The sequence below is a fragment of the Salvelinus alpinus genome, chromosome 15 (assembly GCF_045679555.1).
Source record: "Salvelinus alpinus chromosome 15, SLU_Salpinus.1, whole genome shotgun sequence".
Classification (NCBI taxonomy): domain Eukaryota; kingdom Metazoa; phylum Chordata; class Actinopteri; order Salmoniformes; family Salmonidae; genus Salvelinus; species Salvelinus alpinus.
In genome coordinates, this window is record NC_092100.1 from 32,892,852 (window position 1) to 32,912,300 (window position 19,449).

At 43.5% G+C, this 19,449-nt stretch overlaps 1 protein-coding gene across 6 annotated transcripts in view; it reads left to right on the forward strand.

The window, feature by feature from the left end:
* LOC139539931 (talin-2-like) overlaps nucleotides 1-19,449 on the forward strand; it is a 148,918-nt gene that overhangs the window by 69,108 nt on the left and 60,361 nt on the right. For all 6 annotated transcript variants that reach the window (XM_071343344.1, XM_071343342.1, XM_071343347.1 and 3 more), the window contains 6 exons: nucleotides 31-189; nucleotides 5,102-5,244; nucleotides 15,728-15,855; nucleotides 16,122-16,185; nucleotides 16,348-16,452; nucleotides 17,735-17,890. In XM_071343344.1, the coding sequence (XP_071199445.1) occupies nucleotides 31-189; nucleotides 5,102-5,244; nucleotides 15,728-15,855; nucleotides 16,122-16,185; nucleotides 16,348-16,452; nucleotides 17,735-17,890 (755 nt within the window). The remainder of the gene's footprint in view (nucleotides 1-30; nucleotides 190-5,101; nucleotides 5,245-15,727; nucleotides 15,856-16,121; nucleotides 16,186-16,347; nucleotides 16,453-17,734; nucleotides 17,891-19,449) is intronic.

The window sequence follows — 19,449 nt, forward strand, 5'->3', positions numbered from 1 at the left end:
GAGATTTTCCTGGCTGTGTCTCCTCTTCAGGAATCACCAACTACGAGGAGTACTCCCTGCTCCAGGAGGGGGTGGAGGAGAAGAAGGAGGACGGTCATGGGACAGGCACCCTGAAGAAGGACAGGACTCTGCTCCGAGACGAGAGGAAGATGGAAAAGCTCAAAGCCAAACTCCACACAGACGATGACTGTGAGTTTGAAGAGCAGTTCCATAAGAACACAAAATGTGTTGTTAATTGTCTAGTATTACATGCTCCCAGTCAACGCCCCTACCAAAGTCTCATTAATAAATACATGTAAGTCTAGTATCATCTCATTTTAACATGTGCTTTATCTCTAAATTCAAAGTCATAGTACTGTATCAATGTTTAATTATTTTACCACAATGTGACAGAAACAGGAATGTCACCAGGACCCGGCTTTCAGGGCTTTAGCCCCGACTGATTTTGGGTCAGCCCCGAATCTTTTGTACTGCTGTGATGGTGTAAAAAATATTTTATAGTCAAGTAAATGAGCCACTTAGTTCAAGCTGTGATTACATGAAACTCCTGAAGCCATCCAAATGGGATACAGTGGCTTGCGAAAGTATTCACCCTCCTTGGCATTTTTCCTATTTTATTGCCTTACAACCTGGAATTAAAATAGATTTTTGGGGGTTTGTATCATTGAATTTACACAACATGCCTACCACTTTGAAGATGCAAAAGATGCAAAACAAACAAGAAGTAAGAACAAAAAACTGAAAACTTGAGCATGTGTAACTATTCACCCCCCCCCCAAAGTCAATACTTTTTAGAGCCACCTTTTGCAGCAATTACAGCTGCAAGTCTCTTGGGGTATGTCTCTATAAGCTTGGCACATCTAGCCACTGGGCTTTTTGCCCGTTCTTTAAGGCAAAACTTCTCCAGCTCCTTCAAGTTGGATGGGTTCCGATGGTGTACAGCAATCTTTAAGTCATACCACAGATTCTCAATTGGATTGAGTTCTAGGCCATTCCAAGGCATTTAAATGTTTCCCCTTAAACCACTCAAGTGTTGCTTTAGCAGTATGCTTAGGGTCATTGTCCTGCTGGAAGGTGAACCTCTGTCCCAATCTCAAATCTCTGGAAGATTGAAACTGATTTCCCACATGAATTTCCCTGTATTTAGCGCCATCATTCATTCCTTCAAATCTGACCAGTTTCCCAGTCCGTGCTGATTTAAAAACATCCCCACAGCATGGGGATGGTATTCTCGTGGTGTTGGGTTTGCGCCAGACATAGCGTTTTCCTTGATGGCCAAAAAGCTCAATTTTAGTCTCATCTGACCAGAGTACCTTCTTCCATATGTTTGGGGAGTCTCCCACATGCCTTTTGGCGAACACCAAACTTGTTTTCTTATTTTTTTCTTTAAGCAATGGCTTTTTTCTGTCCACCCTTTCAATAAACCCAGCTCTGTGGAGTGTATGGCTTAAAGTGGTCCTATGGACAGATACTCCAATGTCCACTGTGGAGCTTTGGTCTCTTTGTTTCCTCTCTGGTTAATGCCCTCCTTGCCTGGTACGTGAGTTTTGGTGGGCGGCCCTCTCTTGGCAGGTTTGTTGTGGTGCCATATTCTTTACATTTTTTAAATAATGGATTTAATGGTGCCCCGTGGGATGTTCAAAGTTTCAGATATTTTTTATAACCCAAACCTGATCTGTATTTTTCCACAACTTTATGCCTGGCCTGTTTGCAGAGCTCCTTGGTCTTCATTGTGCCGCTTGCTTGGTGGTACCCCTTGCTTAGTGGTATTGCAGACTCTGGGGCCTTTCAGAACAGGTGTATATATACTGAGATCATGAGGACAGAACTCAACAGCACGCATCATATGCTTTGATTAAAACAAAATACAGGTGGCTGTGTTTAACGCCATCTGCTCTAAAATGTAATAAAAAATTAGTTAGGCTACTTAACCTACATCATTCAAGAAGGTCGAAATGCATTTTCCCATGAAATTGATTTGGATCAAATGGTTTGCATGCATGCAGCATGGACTTTTCACCTGTAAAACATGAAGAATTATCATTCACAATTATCAGTGATGATTGCCTAATGTATAATTAGGTAGGCCTAATTTGATGTTTTAAGATTTAAAAAAAATATTGCTTTTTTATTGAGCCATTTCTGTGTAGGCACTTCTTAGCTGTGTGCTTAGGGTCATTGTCCTGTTGGAAGGTGATCCTTCGCTCCAGTCTGAGGTCCTGAGCGCTCTGGAGCAGGTTTGCATTAAGGATCTCTCTGTACTTTGCTCCGTTCATCTTTCCCTCAATCCTGACTAGTCTCCCAGTCCCTGCCGCTGAAAAATATACCCACAGCATGATGCTGCCACCACCATGCTTCACCATAGGGATGGTGCCTGGTTTCTTTCAGATGTGACGCTTGGTATTCGGGCCAAAGAGTTCAATCTTGGTTTCATCAGACCCGAGAATCTTGTTTCTCATGGTCTGAGAGTCCTTTAGGTGTCTTTTGGCAAACTCCAAGCGGGCTGTCAGGTGCCTTTTACTGAGCAGTGGCTTCCGTCTGGCCACTCTACCATAAATGCCTGGTTGGTGGAGTGCTGCAGATATGATTTCCAAATCATGTCCAATCAATTGAATTTACCACTGGTGGCGCCAATCAAATTGAAGAAACATCTCAAGGATGATCAATTGAAACAGGATGCACCTGAGCTCAATTTTGAGTCTCATAGCAAAGGGTCTGATTATTTATGTCAGTGAGGTATTTCTACAAACCGGTTTTCACTTTGTCATTATGGGGTATTGTGTGTAGATTGATGAGAAAAGTAAATGTAATCCATTTTAGAATAAGGCTGTAACGTAACAAAATGTGGGAAAAGGGAAGGGGTCTGAATACTTTCCGAATGCACTGTATCTGTAACCACTGTTGGATACTTTGACTTAATGAATGTATTATTTTGTAATTGTAGGCTAGGCTACTTGCTGATATACATTATTTTAAATATTATTGTAACAGTAGGCCTACCTACACAATAAGCTCATATGGGGTTGCTGACCACAATCCATTGAATTATTAATAAGAAGTGTTGATTATTTGGCCTTGGGGAGAGCACAGCGCATGGAAGAAAACCTAGCACCGCAGGAAAGGGTGCTGGAAGTGTTGCAGATAAATTTAAATAAATTTACCAACTTATATAATTACTCCTATCTCTACAGAAATAAATGAAATCATTGAAAATACTACACCAGAGAGCATCATTTAGCCAGAGAGGATCAATAGCTTTAAAAAAACAATTGCTGTATATTGTGTTTTGTCACATTATAAGCGCATACTGTATGCCTACAGTTGGGAATCCTGCCATTGGGCAGCCCACTCCGCAAATATATTAAACAGCTGATTGTCGAGTTATGGCTGTCAATGTGGATGTCAATGAACAGCAGGCAGCAGCTAATAGGTCTTTTGCAATATTTCAAAATGCAATTGCAGAAAATATATAAGTGAGGGCCGCTGGAAAGTTGCTGGACTATAATTTCCTCATGTTGTAGGTTTAAGATCAGTGAATCCACTCTTTTCATTGGCTGTTGGTTGCATTTAAGACATTGGTCGTTCATTTTATTCATCTCAGTATGTCAATATCAGAGTAGCTTGTCATTTTATGTGGTATATTTTTTTTAAATTGTATTGTCAGTCATGTAAAATTAACGTTGAATTGCAGAAAATTATTTGAGAAAATACTACTTTTTTCTCGTACCATTCAACCACTCAACCCCTGGTCTTCAGGACTGAGCCCTGAATGTTATGAAACTCTGGTGATGACCCTGGACAGAGATTGTATTTTGAAAAGTTTGAATTCATAAATCATCATCAAAATGTCTCCTTATTCTCAGCAGAACAGTATTCAAATTACTGCGCTCATGTTTAGTTGAACTTCACTTGGTGATTAGTTTGTTTTGAGACATAAAAAAGTACATTTTTGCCCTGTAATTTAAATCTGCTTGTCTAGACCCATCTGCTTTATTTGACTGTCAGCATGCCTAATCCCAGTAGCAGAAGTGTATGTTTCTCTGTATACATACTGTACAATATCAGTCAAAAGTTTGGACACACCTACTCATTCAAGGGTTTTTCTTTATTTTTACTATTTACTACATTGTAGAATAATAGTGAAGACATCAAAATGTAGTAACCAAAAAAATGTTAAACAAATCTAAATATGTTTTATATTTGAGATTTTTCAAAGTAGCCACCGTTTGTCTTGATGACAGCTTGGCACACTCTTGGCTTTCTCTCAACCAGCTTCATGAGGTTGTCACCTAGAATGTATTTCAAATAACAGGAGTGCCTTGTTAAAAGTTAATTTGTGAAATTTAATTCCTTAATGCATTTGAGCCAATCAGTTGTGTTGTGACAAGGTAGGGGTGGTATACAGAAGATAGCCCTATTTGGTAAAAGAGCAAGTTCATATTATGGCAAGAACAGCTCAAATAAGCGAAGAGAAATGACAGTCCATCATTACTTTAAGACATGAAGGTAAGTCAATACGGAACATTTCAAGAACTTTAACATTTCTTCAAGTGCAGTCGCAAAACCATCAAGCGCTATGATGAAGCTGACTCTCATGAGGACCGCCACAAGAAAGGAAGACCCAGCGTTACCTCTGCTGCAGAGGATAAGTTCATTAGTTACCAGCCTCAGAAATTGCAGCCCAAGTAAATGCTTCACAGTGTTCAAGTAACAGACACATCTCATCATCAACTGTTCAGAGGAGACTGTGAATCAGGCCTTCATGGTCGAATAGCTGCAATTCAGCATATGTGGGAACTCCTTAGACTGTTGGAAAAGCATTCCAGGTGAAGCTGGTTGAGAGAATGCCAGAGTGTGCAAAGCTGTCATCAAGGCAAGGGTGGTTACTTTGAAGAATCTCAAATCTAAAATATATTTAGATTTGTTTAACACTTTTTTGGTTACCACATGATTCCATATGTGTTATTTCATAGTTTTGATGTCTTCACCATTATTCTACAATGTAGAAAATAGTAGCAATAAAGAAAAACCCTTGAATGAGTAGGTGTGTCCAAACATTTCACTGGTACTATACGTGAGTGTGTTTTTTTTCTCTTGTCAGTGAACTGGCTGGACCACAGCCGGACGTTCAGAGAGCAGGGGGTGGAGGAGAGTGAGATGCTGCTGCTCAGACGCAAGTTCTTCTACTCCGACCAGAATGTGGACTCACGAGACCCTGTCCAGCTCAACCTTCTCTATGTACAGGTCAGGCCCCTCTCTCTTTCTTTCTCTCTATGCTCATTGCTGCCCGGCATACAGTAATACAGCTGTAGTAAACTAGCCTCCTCAATTCCGCTCTACTCTGCCCTCCCCTGACTCTTCCTGTAGCCCTACGGTCAATAAAACAGACATCAGCAAAAACACAGCTGAATCTGCTGCCCAAGGCTATGGGGCTGTAGCTCCTAAGCAGTGTGCTGTCCTACAGCCTTGCTGGTACTGTTGCATCACAAGCTCGCCGGCTTATGCAGCTTTGCTGGTACTGCAGTTCTCAGAGGATGAGCTGGGCCTGGCTTACAGGGGTATGTGTATGTGGATCACAGACAGGCTATCTTATGTTGCTGTGCCGGTGCTGCTGTGCTGTGGGGATTGGGTCAACCTTGCAAGGCTGATTGTACACTACAGTGTTGTTGTACACTACAGTGTGGATGGAGTTGGAGTAGGAGAGAGGGCTGCTGACACAGGGAGTTGAGCCTGCACTACACCAGGCATGCTTTGCTCACTGCACACCTCACTGCATCCACATTAGCTTCCCCTTGCCTTGAGGTTGAGAGGAGAGCTCCCCGCTGACACCTGGACTCACAGAGGAGCATGCTATGCACAGTACTGTACACATATACAGTTGAAGTAAGCAGTTTACATACACCTTGGCCAAATACATTTAAACTCAGTTTTTTCACCATTCCTGACATTTAATCCTAGTAAATATTCCCTGTCTTAGGTTGGTTAGGATCACCCCTTTATTTTAAGAATATGAAATGTCAGAATAATAGTAAAGAGAATGATTTATTTTAGTTTTTATTTCTTTCATCACATTCCCAGTGAGTCAGAAGTTTACATACACTCAATTAGTATTTGGTAGCATTGCCTTTAAATTGTTTAACTTGGGTCAAACGTTTCGGGTAGCCTTTCACAAGCTTCCCACAATAAGTTGGGTGAATTTTGGCCCATTTCCTCCTGACAGAGCTGGTCTTACTGAGTCAGGTTTGTAGGCCTCCTTGCTCGTACACACTTTTTCAGTTCTGCCCACAAATGTTCGATATGATTGAGGTCAGGGCTTTGTGATGGCCATTCCAATACCTTGACTTTGCTGTCCTTAAGCCATTTTGCCACAACATTGGAAGTATGCTTGGGGTCATTGTCCATTTGGAAGACCCATTTGCGAACAAGCTTTAACTTCCTGACTGATGTCTTGAGATGTTGCTTCAATATATCCACATCATTTTCCTGCCTCATAATGCCATCTATTTTGTGAAGTGCACCAGTCCCTCCTGCAGCAAAGCACCCCACAACATGATGCTGCCACCCCCGTGCTTCACGGTTAGGATGGTGTTCTTCGGCTTGCAAGCCTCCCCCTTTTTCCTCCACACATAACGATGGTCATTATGGCTAAACAGTTCTATTTTTGTTTCATCAGATCAGAGGACATTTCTCTAAAAAGTATGATCTTTGTCCCCATGTGCAGTTCCAAACCATAGTCTGTCTTTTTTATGGCGGTGTATATATACGGTAAACACATATATACCGCCATAAATACACATGCGCGCACACACTCACTTAGACACCTACATAAATACTGTACTGTACATCCATTGTTAACTCCCTCCTTGTCTTACATGCTGCATCCTAGCTTCAGTCCATAAATACATCTATAGTTAACACTATCCATTCTCCCTATCCTCCCCTTCACTCTTTTATCTCTCTCTCTCTTGCCCTGACTCCTTCCCTCTCTCTGTTTTTTTTCCTCACGCCCTCTCAATCCCATAAAAATCCTGACACATCCACACCCGCTTACTCTGGCATACATTGCAGTGTTCCATCATGCATTCCCTTTTCTCACAAACACAGGCCTGTATTCTTTCTCACAAAAACACATTTCCTTCCTCCAGCTATTTGTCCCTTTGCTCCTCTTGCTGCCTTCCCCCTCCCTTTCTTGTTTTCACTCAGTCACACACACAGAAGCACGCAGACACACATACATACACACAAACTCACACATGCTGAACAGAGTCCCCCCCCCCTCACATGGCGTTGCCTCAGACTCCAGTGACTCTAATTTGTCACAATATTAAAAAGGCCTGACAGAGCAAGAAGAGAGGGAGCATTCTCTGGCTGGAACACACCCCAGGCCCCACATCCACTCTCTCACTCCTCCCTTCCAAGACTTCTCCCTCTGCAGTGCTCTCAGATGCGTCTCCGGAACATGACCATACTACACATGCTTCTTGTCAATGTCTCTATTCTGCTACGATGGAATAGTCCTCATTCACCATGCAGCCATTACCATAGGAGACTGACTTAGTAGGTTCATTTAGTGAGTGTAGATTATAGTATCATCCCTGGCATTCTTTAGGGAGAGCCTCTTAGTGATTAACCCCAATGTTTATTAATGATGTGCAGCTTCCATGATCTCATCCGCTCCCCTCCAACCAGCGGGGGTCTCCAGCAGTTACAGCCCCAGCATTCATAACCAGACACCAGACAATCCACTCCTTTCACACATCTATCTACTCCACTACTACAGGAAATACAGCGCCATGGAAACAACCTTTGTGTTGAGTTGGGCGGTATCCACATTTCCATATCTTCATACTGTTCCTGCACACGAGTGACACCATTTCTTTCCAATGTATTATTGAAATATTTGTTATGCTAAAAAATGCTAACAAAGTACTAACGAATTCCCATTGTGGACGCTAGCTAAATGCTAATGAATGCCAACAAACTACTATCTCAGAAGGCTATACTCACACTTGCCAAGTACCTCAACTCCTTGTTGAACACAGATTATATATTTTTTTTATTAACCTCTTAACCTTTATTAATAAAATAAAATAATTTCTTAAATCCTTACCATGGACCTATATTTGTCATCTGTTGTTGCGTGCCTTTCTTTGCTCAAATCCATACTTTTTAGTAAAACGTTAATCAAATACAATCACCGACTGTTTCCTTGAGATTCAATTGGCACAACTTAGAGCAACAGTAATGAGAAAACAGTCGGTGGTTCTATTTGATTAACGTTTTATTCAAATGTATGGATTTCAGCACTTGGCAATACTCACATTTGATCCAGAGGTGGATTGAGTGTCTCTGCTGTAACCAAGAAGCTTAATATTCTAAGCTAGCCACCTGACATTATAGCTTGCAAGTTAGCAAACCAAATGCGTAGAGCCCTGAGCTAGAGAAAATGTATTTGGCACATCTAAGATAGTTAACTTTATATATATTTAGCTGGCAGACATTAGTAGTGACTTTCAAGTGTTTCTTGATCACCTTTTGTGCTGATCAACAGTGGATCGGCACGTCACGTTTGTTCCATGTACTTTTTGTAAACAAACGTTCAATGTTTTTGTGAGATGAGATAATGAAAATCCTACCGTCGGTACTTCAAAGTACGAGGTATATATGGTTAGTACGTTATACCATCCAAGCCTAGTTTTGTCCCCCTTTTCATCAGAGCTTCAGTTTCTTGATTGTTATTGTATGTGGTCTCATCTAAATGCAGTATATGTGTAACCAATCCAGTCTACATACGTTCTAAACAGAATATCCATGTGTTTTGCTGTGGCATGGAGGTTCTTGTTATTGATTTTCCTATTGAGTTATTAGCTGGTTAGTAAGGCGATTTACGGTGGTATGAATTAGGCAATTATGTCATTGTCAGCGTTTGTTCATTGCTGTAATATTCCCCCCAGGTTAATGGAGGAACTCTTTAGGGTACAGTAGTAGACTGATTGACATTAGTGCTAACAGAGAGTGGGGTATGTTGAGCTATGTTTTGCATTCAGCATCACTACGTCAAGGGAAATATAGTATTCTATCAAACAAAGGTATCTACATATATTTCAGAATGTTGTGTATCCCTGGAAAAAATCTGAATTCATGTAAACATAATAGTTTCGAAAACATAGCTGGTCTCTTGGCACAACTTACACCGGTTATGGGGTAAGTTGAGCATAGGCACAGGGTAAGTGGGTGATGGTGTCCTTTGACAGTGGGTGATGGTGCTGGTAGGTCAAAGTTTAGTTCATGAAATAGGGGTGTGGTATATTGTATATCTCAAATGCATGCCTACATTCAGATACACACTGAGAGTACAACACATTAAAGACACCAGCACCTTCCATGACATAGTCTGACCAGATGAATCCAGGTGAAAACTATGATCCCTTATTGATGTTAAATCAAATCACATGAAACTTTATTTGTCACATGCACCGAGTACAACAAGTCCTTAACCAACAGTGCAGTTCAAGAAAGAGTTAAGAAAATATTTACCAAATAAACTAAAGTGAAAAATAATAAAAAAGTAACAGAATAACATAACAATAATGAGGCTATATACAGGGTGTACCGGTACCGAGTCAGTGTGCGGGGGTACAGCTTAGTTAAGGTAATTTGTACATGTAGGTAGGGGTGAAGTGACTAATAAACAGCGAGTAGCAGCATTGTACAAAACAAAAGTGGGGTGTCAATGTAAAGTCTGATGGTTTTGTTGTGCCCTCTTCACAACTGTCTTGGTGTGTTTGGGCCAAGATAGTTCGTTGGTGATGTGGATACTAAGGAACTTGAAACTCTCGACCCACCTCTGCTACAGCCCCGTCGATATTAATGGGGGCCTGTTCGGCACGCCTTTTCCTGTAGTCCACGATCAGCTCCTTTGTCTTGCTCACATTGAGGGAGAAGTTGTTGTCCTGACACCACACTGCTAGTTCTCTGACCTCCCTATAGGCAGTCTCATCGTTGTCGGTGATCAGGCATAACACTGTTGTGTCGTCAGCAAACTTAATGATGGTGTTGGAGTCGTGTTTGGCCACGCAGTCGTAAGTGAACAGGGAGTACAGGAGGGGACTAAGTACACACCCCTGAGGGGCCCCAGTGTTGAGGATCAGCGTGGCAGATGTGTTGTTGCCAGCCCTTAGCAACTGGGGGTGGGCCGTCAGGAAGTCCAGGATCCAGTTGCAGAGGGAGGTGTTTAGTCCCAGGGTCCTTAGCTTAGTGATGAGCTTCGTGGGCACTATGATGTTGAACGCTGAGCTGTAGTCAATGAACAGCATTCTCACATACAGTAGGTATTCCTTTTGTCCAGGTGGGAAAGGGCAGTGTGGAGTGCGATTGAGATTGCATCATCTGTGGATCTGTTGTGGCGGTATGCAAATTGGAGTGGGTCTAGGGTATCCGGGAGGATGCTGTTGATGTGAGCCATGACCAGCCTATCAAAGCACTTCATGGCTACAGACATGAGTGTTATGGGTCGGTAGTCATTTAGGCAGGTTACCTTAGTGTTCTTGGGCACAGGAACTATGGTGGTTTGCTTGAAACATGCTGGTATTACAGACTCGGTCAGTGAGAGGTTGAAAATGTCAGTGAAGACACTTGCCATTTGGTCCGCGCATGCTTTGAGTACACGTCCTGGTAATCCGTCTGGCCCCGCTGCTTTGTGAATGTTGACCTGTTAAAAGGACTTGCTCACATCGGCTACCGAGAGCGTTATCACACAGTCATCCAGAACAGCTGGTGCTCAGTGTTGCTTGCCTCGAAGCGAGCCTAAAAGGCATTTAGCTCTTCTGGTAGGCTCGCGTCACTGGGCAGCTCGCGTCTGGGTTTCCCTTTGTAGTCCGTAATAGTTTAAGCCCTGCCACATCCGATGAGCATCAGAGCCGGTGTAGTAGGATTCAATCTTAATCCTGTATTGACATTTTGCTTGTTTGATGGTTTGTCTGAGGGCATAGCGGGATTTCTTACAAGTGTTCGGATTAGTGTCCCGCTCCTTGAAAGCGGCAGCTGTAGCCTTTAGCTCGATGCGGATGTTGCCTGTATTCCATGGCTTCTGTTTGGGATGTGTACGTACAGTCACTGGGGACGACGTCGTCGATGCACTTATTGATGAAGCCGATGACTGAGGTGGTCCCGGAACATATTCCAGTCTGTGCTAGCAAAACAGTCCTGTAGTAGCATCCAGGTCACCTGACCACTTCCGTATTGAGCAAGCCACTGGTACTTCCTGCTTTAGTTTTTGCTTGTAAGCAGGAATCAGGAGGATATAATTATGGTCAGATTTGCCAAATGAAGGGCGGAGGGGAGCTTTGTATGCATCTCTGTGTGTGGAGTAAAGGTGATCTAGAGCTTTTTTTCCTCTGGTTGCACATGTGACATGCTGGTAAAAAATTTGGTAAAACAAGTTTTAAGTTTGTCTGCATTAAAGTCCCCGGCCACTAGGAGCGCCACTTCTGGATGAGCATTTTCTTGTTTTCTTATGGCCTTATAGAGTTGGTTGAGTGCGGTCTTAGTGCCAGCATCGGTCTGTGGTGGTAAATAGACTGCTACGAATAATATAGATGAGAACTCTCTTGGTAGGTAGTGTGGTCTACAGCTTATCATAAGGTTCTCTACCTCAGGTGAGCAATACCTCGAGACTTCTTTAATATTAGACATCGCGCAACAGCTGTTATTGACAAATAGACACCCCCCCACCCCTCGTCTTACCAGACATAGCTTTTTCTCTGTTTTGCCGGTGAATGGAAAATCCCGCCAGCTCTGTTATCCATGTTGTCGTTCAGCCACGACTCAGTGAAACATAAGGTATTCGTTTTTAATGTCCCATTGGTTGGATAATCGTAATTGTAGGTCATCAATTTTATCTTCCAATGATTGCATATTAGCCAGTAGAACAGAAGGCAGTGGGAGTTAACTCGGTGCCTACGGATTCTCAGAAGGCAACCCAACCCTTTTCTTTCGTCTTTTCTTCACGCAAATTACGGGGATTTGGACCTGTTCCCGGGAAAGCAGTATATCCTTCTCGTCGGACTCGTTAAAGGAAAAAACTTCTTACAGTTCGTGGTGAGTAATCGCTGTTCTGATGGCCAGAAGTGTTTTGGGGTCTTAAGAGACGGTAGCAGCAACATTATGTACAAAATAAGTTACAAACAATGCAAAAAAACTAACAAAAGAGCATAGTTGGTTAGGAGGATGTAAAACGTTCAGGAGACGGGTTAAAGAAGGATTTTTAAGCCTTGAGACAATTGAGACATGGATTGTATAAGTGTGCCGTTCAGAGGGTGAATGGGCAAGACAAAATAGTGCCTTTGAACGGGGTATGGTAGTAGATGCCTGGCGCACGGTTTGTGTCAAGAACTGTAGAGTCCATGCACTTTGAGGCCACTAAGCCCATAAAACTGGTCCGCAAGATTGTTAATAATATTATGCTTAGCAAATTCAGACTCATGTCATCAGATAAGACCTTGTGTACCTCTGATATTCTATCATAGGCTCTCTTTCACACAGGTACATGTTCGTTTTCTTTTTTGTCAGTGTCATTCAGTAAAAAATAATGAATCCCTTGCTGCTGCTCAAATGGACTTCTTCCCTTCTCTCACTTCCTTGGCTGCTCTCAAGGGGCGCTAAACCCCTGCTTGTTTTACGTTTGTGTTCACAGCGCATGATGTATGCCCTGTGTCAATAAAAATTGCCAAAAAATACTATTAAAAAAAAAACTATTATGCAACAAAATGTAATCATCATTTGTATGGGGTATGGTGGCCATTGGCTCAATGCTAGAGGACAGATAGCTCCACCCATATGGATCGCGAGAGAGAGAGCCACGGAGAGAGAGAGAGAGCCACGGAGAGAGAGAGAGAGCCACGGAGAGAGAGAGAGAGCCACGGAGAGAGAGAGAGAGCCACGGAGAGAGAGAGAGAGCCACGGAGAGAGAGAGAGAGCCACGGAGAGAGAGAGAGAGCCACGGAGAGAGAGAGAGAGCCACGGAGAGAGAGAGAGAGCCACGGAGAGAGAGAGAGAGCCACGGAGAGAGAGAGAGAGCCACGGAGAGAGAGAGAGAGAGACGGAGAGAGAGAGAGAGCCACGGAGAGAGAGAGAGAGCCACGGAGAGAGAGAGAGAGAGCCACGGAGAGAGAGAGAGAGAGCCACGGAGAGAGAGAGAGAGCCACGGAGAGAGAGAGAGAGCCACGGAGAGAGAGAGAGAGCCACGGAGAGAGAGAGAGAGCCACGGAGAGAGAGAGAGCCACGGAGAGAGAGAGAGAGCCACGGAGAGAGAGAGAGAGCCACGGAGAGAGAGAGAGAGCCACGGAGAGAGAGAGAGAGCCACGGAGAGAGAGAGAGAGCCACGGAGAGAGAGAGAGAGCCACGGAGAGAGAGCCACGGCCACGGAGAGAGAGAGCCACGGCCACGGAGAGAGAGAGAGAGGGCCACGGAGAGAGAGAGAGGGCCACGGAGAGAGAGAGAGAGGGCCACGGAGAGAGAGAGAGAGGGCCACGGAGAGAGAGAGAGAGGGCCACAGAGAGAGAGAGAGAGAGGGCCACGGAGAGAGAGAGAGAGAGAGGGCCACGGAGAGAGAGAGAGGCCCACGGAGAGCCAGTGAGCGAAAGAGCCACAGAGAGAGAGAGCCACCAAGAGCCACTGAGAGAGAGAGCCACAGAGAGAGAGCCAGCAAGAGCCACTGAGAGAGTGGGCCACAGAGAGAGAGAGCCAGCAAGAGCCACTGAGAGAGAGAGCCACAGAGAGAGAGCCAGCAAGAGCCACCGAGAGAGAGCCAGCAAGAGCCACTGAGAGAGAGAGCCACAGAGAGAGAGCCAGCAAGAGCCACTGAGAGAGAGAGCCAGCAAGAGCCACTGAGAGAGAGAGCCACTGAGAGAGAGAGCCAGCAAGAGCCACTGAGAGAGAGAGAGCCACCGAGGGAGAGGGAGCCACCGAGAGAGAGGGAGCCACCGAGAGAGAGGGAGCCACCGAGAGAGAGGGAGCCACCGAGAGAGAGGGAGCCAGAGCCAGGGAGAGAGAGAGCAAGAGCCAGGGAGAGAGAAGCCGATACACGCTAATTATCAAACTCCATGAAAGAGACGTTAAATTCTACAACCACCTAAAAGGAACCGATTCCCAAACCTTCCATAACAAAGCCATCACCTACAGAGAAGAGTACCCTACGCAAGATGGTCCTGAGGCTCTGTTCACAAACACAAACAGACCCCACAGAGCCCCAGGACAGCAACATAATTAGACCCAATCAAATCATAAGAAAATAAAAAGATAATTACTTGACACATTGGAAAGGATTAACAAAAAAACTGAGAAAACTAGAATGCTATTTGGCTCTAGTACACAGTGGCAGAATACCTGACCACTGTGACTGACCCAAACATAAGGAAAGCTTTTACTGTGTACAGACTGTGAGCATAGCCTTGCGATTGAGAAAAATTTGGTGGAAACTGATCTGCACTTCCTAACCTCCTGCCAAATGTATGACCATATTAGAGAGACATATTTCCCACAGATTACACAGATCCACAAAGAATTAGAAAACAAGCCCAATTTTGATAAACTCCCATATCTACTGGGTGAAATATCTGTGTTCCATCACAGCAGCAAGATGTGTGACCTGTTGGCACAAGAAAAGGGCAACCAGTGAAGAACAAATACAACCCAAATGTATGTTTATTTATTTTCCCTTTTGTACTTTAACTATTTGCACATCGTTACAACACAGTATATAGACATAATATGACATTTGAAATGTCTTTATTCTTTTGGAACTTTTGTGAGTGTGATTTTTATTGTTTATTTCACTTTTGTTTATTATCTACGTCACTTGCTTTGGCAATGTTAACATATGTTTCCCATGCCAATAAAGCCCTTAAATTGAATTGAGAGCGAGTGAGTGAGAGCGACACACACACACACACACACACACACACACACACACACACACACACACACACACACACACACACACACACACACACACACACACACACACACAGAAAGACATAACTGACAGGCCCCATGAGGAAACACAGGCCCCATGCTAATGCTTGGACAAGACATTTAAATATAACAGATATCTTAGATTATTGGTGCAAAATAGTTCTGTATATTCCAACTGAAGCCTTGATGGAAGTGTATCGAAACAGTCATTCCTGTTGTGGCCAGACAGGGGACGGGTTGCTACATGGTTGCTATCAAGCATTATTGAGGCCTGGCAATAAGTATTAATTTGGACTTTATTTAGGCCTTCTGTTTTAATGTTTTGTATATAATTTGTTCATATTGTAATAATTAAAAACCACTCAGTGAAAGTTGCTCTTTAATTTTCAAAGCAGTTTATTAATGACACATTGTGGATCCCTCTGCAATGTTGATGCAATATTCTGAGAAATGTGCATGTTTATTGACGTCTTTGTTTCTGTTAATATGTCACCACTGACTGTAATGATGAATGGTTGAGGCTGTTACATTTCATATGTTAGCAAATGTCTTGGATTGCTACAAATTAATCTTGTTTGGTTCCTCTGAGTCCATTCATCTAAGTAAAGTGTTTATGTTGTATCTCTGCTGATGGTTTACATTTTTTCACCTAGCAGGCACTCTGAAGCAACTTTCAAAACAGATAAAGCTGCATTACTCTCTAGCTTGAACTCAGTGTAAAGTACACTCTCTTTCTTTTCCTTCTCTCCTCTAGGCCAGAGATGACATACTGAACGGCTCCCACCCTGTTTCGTTTGATAAAGCCTGTGAGTTTGCTGGAATTCAGGCTCAGATCCAGTTTGGACCCCATGTCGAACACAAACACAAGCCTGGATTCCTAGAGTAAGTCCTCTTATCAGATATCATTAACAATAACACTATACTGTACTTTCCAACACTACTATTGTTTTAGACACTCTGTCTCAATCCTCCCATCCTAGTTTAGATGAAATCCTTCACTTTGGGATATCCATTTGAGTGCATACAATAATGTTAACACTTGAAATATGTAACTGCTGAGGTAAGAATGACCTCAAGTGTGAAAGCATTTTTTGGAAAGGGAAATGCCTCATGAGTGTAAATTTGTAAAATGTGATTTATCTCCATAGCCTGAAGGAGTTTCTACCCAAAGAGTACATCAAGCAGAGAGGGTCGGAGAAGAAAATATTTGTGGTATGTTCAGTATTGTTCAGTATGTTGTAAGCGTATGGATTTATATGTTATCAAAGGGAAATTTAAAAGCTGTGAATTAAAATAAATAATATTCAGAACATTTTAAAATGTTAAGTCTCTAAAAAGTTCATATTGCTGCACCTATTTCCCTCTGACCCGCAGGATCACAAAACCTGTGGAGAAATGACCGAGATTGAGTCTAAAGTGAAGTATGCGAAACTAGCAAGGTCCCTTCCGACATATGGGGTCTCCTTCTTCCTGGTGAAGGTAAGATATAAGAGGAGAGGATTGTGTTCTCCAACAGAAAGTAAACTGAAGGATTTACAATGTAAATACAGCTGACTGCAAGGTAAAGATTAGCCTTGAGAGCTGTGTGTATGCGAGCGAGAGCGAGCGAAAGAGTGGGTGAGAGAGAGAGATGAGGAGAGGGAGTTGGGGGTTTTAAGGACATGATAAATAATTCATTTTAGCAGCACTCTCTCACACTGCAACCACAGCCAAATAGATAGATATAGATATACACATAGATATACTGTAGGTAATGCACAATTTGGAAGTTTATTGCAACCTTTCATTTGTTATGTGTCACTCTTAAACCAGCTCAGTGCTTCCAGAACAAGCTTTTTATAACTGTAAGGTTCCGAAATATGATATGGAAGGAATTCAGCCTGTCTGTGATGGTTGGACTACAGCCAATAAAACCTATCTGACAGTTCCAGTCCCAGACCAGAAGATGTTTCACAACCTCACCCACCTGCTATGTCTGAAATAAAAGGTTACAGATTTAAGATACTATCTCTAACATGTCAAACCAATTCAGATTCCAAAATCTGACTTCCTGCGTTGAATACACTGTGAACAACTTCTTGAGTAAGCAAAGACAATGAACAATTGGAATAGTTCTCTAAACATAGCTACCATGATAATCAACATAATGTTATCTGACCTTGGATGAAAAACAATGTGTCTGTACAAGTTGCTATAAAGCTGTTCCCTTGTTCCTGTTAAGGAGCTATACTTTTAGAACCTGACAATAAAAATATTTGCCTGGAGACGTGAAAAGGTATTTTTCAACTCCCCCGTCCCCCTAACCGTTAATTGTGCGTAGTGTTCAGCATTGCTGGAGTGGAGCCAACAGTCGGCTTATGCTCTGAAGTGAGGCATAATGGATTGTGTGTGGGCAGAGAGGAGGAGGGCACTAGAGCCAGGCAGAGTCAGTGTGCTGCTGCTGGTGGAGACTGACAGCCAGGCCGAGGCTCCCCTAGCAACAGAGACCTGGGGAAGGAGGGACTGGGGATGGCCTGTTCAGCAAAACAGGAGGGAGCCCCGGTTAAACAAGCCTGAACTCTGCAAGGTCACTCCCCATCAACCCTCCACTGGAGCTCCTGACTCAGGACAGACAAACAGAACAGAGCATGTGTGCTATCTGTGGCACGCAGTGCTGCTCTGCTGCGGTTTTAATTTCTCTGAATAAAGAGATGCCCCCAGTGAATCATCTGTGTAGGTGTTTAACACCTATGAAAATATTGTCTTATGTCTTGTCTGTTAGGAAAAGATGAAAAGCAAGAATAAGCTGGTCCCTCGGTTACTTGGGATAACCAAAGAGTCGGTGATGCGGGTAGAAGAGAAGACTAAAGACGTGGTTCAGGAGTGGCCCCTAACCACGGTGAAGAGATGGGCTGCTTCTCCCAAGAGCTTCACCCTGGTATGACCTGCCCTCCGTCTACTCCAATCCCACATTCACAGGAACACATTCCACTCTCTTGACCTCTCTTCTGTCCCTCCCATCTCCATATAGCAACAGAAATAACTGCTAAATAGTATGTGTTGTTGTTACTACCTCTAATCCACAGTGTTATTGTGTTTTCTTGTCAATAAGCAGTTCTTGTATATACAGTGGGGAGAACAAGTATTTGATACACTGCCGATTTTGCAAGTTTTCCTACTTACAAAGCATGTAGAGGTCTGTAATTTTTATCATAGGTACACTTCAACTGTGAGAGACGGAATCTAAAACAAAAATCCAGAAAATCACATTGTATAATTTTTAAGTAATTAATTTGCATTTTATTGCATGACATAAGTATTTGATCACCTACCAACCAGTAAGAATTCCGGCTCTCACAGACCTGTTAGTTTTTCTTTAAGAAGCCCTCCTGTTCTCCACTCATTACCTGTATTAACTGCACCTGTTTGAACTCGTTACCTGTATAAAAGACACCTGTCCACACACTCAATCAAACAGACGCCAACCTCTCCACAATGGCCAAGACCAGAGAGCTGTGTAAGGACATCAGGGATAAAATTGTAGACCTGCACAAGGCTGGGATGGGCTACAGGACAATAGGCAAGCAGCTTGGTGAGAAGGCAACAACTGTTGGCGCAATTATTAGAAAATGGAAGAAGTTCAAGATGACGGTCAATCACCCTCGGTCTGGGGCTCCATGCAAGATCTCACCTCGTGGGGCATCAATGATCATGAGGAAGGTGAGGGATCAGCCCAGAACTACATGGCAGGACCTGCCCAATGACCTGAAGAGAGCTGGGACCACAGTCTCAAAGAAAACCATTAGTAACACACTACGCCGTCATGGATTAAAATCCTGCAGTGCACGCAAGGACCCCCTGCTCAAGCCAGCGCATGTCCAGGCCCGTCTGAAGTTTGCCAATGACCATCTGGATGATCCAGAGGAGGAATGGGAGAAGGTCATGTGGTCTGATGAGACAAAAATAGAGCTTTTTGGTCTAAACTCTACTCGCCGTGTTTGGAGGAAGAAGAAGGATGAGTACAACCCCAAGAACACCATCCCAACCGTGAAGCATGGAGGTGGAAACATCATTCTTTGGGGATGCTTTTCTGCAAAGGGGACAGGACGACTGCACCGTATTGAGGGGAGGATGGATTGGGCCATGTATCGCGAGATCTTGGCCAACAACCTCCTTCCCTCAGTAAGAACATTGAAGATGGGTCGTGGCTGGGTCTTCCAGCATGACAACAACCCGAAACACACAGCCAGGGCAACTAAGGAGTGGCTCCGTAAGAAACATCTCAAGGTCCTGGAGTGGCCTAGCCAGTCTCCAGACCTGAACCCAATAGAAAATCTTTGGAGGGAGCTGAAAGTCCGTATTGCCCAGCGACAGCCCCGAAACCTGAAGGATCTGGAGAAGGTCTGTATGGAGGAGTGGGCCAAAATCCCTGCTGCAGTGTGTGCAAACCTGGTCAAGAACTACAGGAAACGTTTGCTCTGTGTATTTGCAAACAGA